The 2,391-nt window shown below is 46.1% G+C and overlaps 1 protein-coding gene across 1 annotated transcript in view; it reads left to right on the top strand.

Annotated features, from left to right (window-relative positions):
• Window positions 1-552: 552 nt before the first annotated feature.
• hamp (hepcidin antimicrobial peptide) overlaps window positions 553-2,391 on the top strand; it is a 2,581-nt gene continuing 742 nt past the window's right edge. The window contains exons 1-3 of the mRNA XM_063198013.1: window positions 553-884; window positions 1,501-1,596; window positions 2,289-2,391. The exon at window positions 2,289-2,391 is cut by the window's right edge and continues 742 nt beyond it. Of these exons, the coding sequence (XP_063054083.1) occupies window positions 798-884; window positions 1,501-1,596; window positions 2,289-2,391 (286 nt within the window). The 5' untranslated portion in view covers window positions 553-797. The remainder of the gene's footprint in view (window positions 885-1,500; window positions 1,597-2,288) is intronic.

Below are 2,391 nucleotides of genomic sequence, written 5' to 3'. Positions count from 1 at the left end.
GATCAGTCCCCATGATTGATTAAAGATACAAATGTTATTTTATTATTTTATCATTATTATTTTAAGTTATTTCATGTTCAACTCAAATGTTCTGTCAGAGCTCAGAAGATGTGTATGTTTGTGTGTTTTACAGCAAATCCAAATGTAAAATATATGGGATGTATGGACGTAGATGGAGCTGAGGGCCAAAAACTTTAATCATCAGACTAGCCTGCTTAATATTATTGGCAGCTTGCCCAGCTCCAGCAGCCCACTGGCAAGAGCTGCGCTTACATTTCTAGCGTTTAATCTTTGCTCATTTATAACCTTGACTTCCCTAATGAGTTTATGTTTACTGCATAAGTATCCCACTTCACAGTATTACAGTATAAATTGAGTCTGTCAGGGGAAATGTATTGAAAAGAACTCGAAAAATTCCCCACGGGGGGGGGGGGGATTGAGCAATAGGTCAGCAGAAGGGGTCGGGAAACTTCAGTAGGCGGAGAGAGCAGAATGAGGTAACATCTAAACGGACATAAATAGGGACGTGGATAACCCAAGCATGGCATGACAAGAGAGAAACTCTCTACAGCAACAGGACACTCGCACTCGCTGACAAACGCTGACTCATCTGAACACCTCTCGGAGATCTAAGAAGCATCCGCACCGCACCGTGGACGAAATTCAATTAGGCCGGCAGATTATTAGTCTACAGTTTACAGCAGTCTAGCCTATAGGAACGCCGCTCTTGGAATAAAGCCAGAAAAACTCGAGTCGAGGCAACAACAAAAAACCCAGCCGAACAAAACAAAAACAAAATGAAGTGTTTGACTACCATCGCCGCCGTCACAGTGCTGCTCTCCTGCATTTGCATATTAAACAGCGCTGCTGTTCCTTTCTCTGAGGTAAGCTGAGACAAATGGTCTATAATTTGCTTATACGTCGCAGCAGTTGTCATGCAATTACAGCTCAAGTAAATGAAGTAGTTTCATGCATTATACTGTAGTATAGTCTGTTTTGAAATGGGCTACACTTAATTTCAGTAAGGCTCTTCTGGTGCCCTAATTGAACGTTTTGTCTACACACAGGCAGGGGGGTAGGGTACACGGGGGTTAAGTGTGACTGAGTCACCAGAGCCCCATAGGGGGCCAATACACAATCTGATTTATGTTCATGTATGACTGTGGGGGTCCATTGGAATGGATAGTACATAGGGCCTATCATTTGCTGCTACGCTCCTGCACTAGGGCACACTGGAGCGGTGGTGGCTCAGGTGGTAGAGGAGTTGTTTGGCAATGCCAAGGTTGCAGGTTCGAGCCCCGCTCTGCCTGACCCCACCGATGTGTCCTTGAGCAAGATACTTAACCCCTGGTAGTTGCTCCTGGTGACTGGGTGGTACACTGCATGACCGGTGTGTGAATGAGTTATGTGAGGCATACAATGTAAAGCACGTTGAGTGCTCAAAGGAGTGGAAAGGCGCTATGTAGTAAATGCTGACCATCTACCATTTTCCATTCACAGGTGCAGCCCAGAAACATGGAAGCACCTGAAACTGAAATGCAGGACCTTCCAATGGCATCAGCAGCAGACATCACATCAGACACCACACACCCTCTGGTATGTTAATTCCTCTGGACGTATACCGTAGGCCTCATTTTCTAAGGAATCGAGCTTTTCTTGCCTTTATTGGCTTGTACAGTTTGAGAGGAGACAGGAAAGCAATGTGAGAGAGAGAGAGAGAGAGAGAGAGAGAGAGAGAGAGAGAGAGAGAGAGAGAGAGAGAGAGAGAGAGAGAGAGAGAGAGAGAGAATGATATTGATCTTGATCTTGAAATGACAAGGGCTGGGATCGAACCCGTGTCCCTGGTGCCTTAGCCGTTTGAGTCATGGTCAAGGGCACTGACAAACTATACCAGAGATTCTTTAAGTATATAGAGATATGCCAACATAATAGGTTTCGATGGGCACCTAACGTGACCAGGTTCCGGTCTGCCTAAAGGGGCGTGTCATAATGCTCCTAGCATTGAATAGAACAGTCCTTAGGTCTGCCTAGGTCTGCCTAAAGGGGGATTCCCACCCCCCTCCCCCTTGAAATAATAGAACCCGGAAACAATGGGCCAATGAAACCTCTCTCTCTCTACTCTCTCTGACTATACTGTACACTTTATCTATGGTCTTGGAAGTCCAAATGCAACCCATCACACACGCACACGCACACACACACACATACACACACACATACACACACACACACACACACACACTCACTGAACCTACTGTAACATTTGTCCCCCTCTGTTCTCTCCAAAGGCCGAGCTGATCAGGACAAGGCGTCACCTCGCCAGTCACCTGTCTATGTGCCGCTATTGCTGCAACTGCTGCCATAATAAAGGCTGTGGATACTGCTGCCGCT

This window comes from Engraulis encrasicolus, chromosome 5 (assembly GCF_034702125.1).
Source record: "Engraulis encrasicolus isolate BLACKSEA-1 chromosome 5, IST_EnEncr_1.0, whole genome shotgun sequence".
Lineage (NCBI taxonomy): Eukaryota > Metazoa > Chordata > Actinopteri > Clupeiformes > Engraulidae > Engraulis > Engraulis encrasicolus.
Note: the sequence above shows the minus strand (reverse complement) of the source record. Positions and strands in the feature narration are given on the sequence as shown.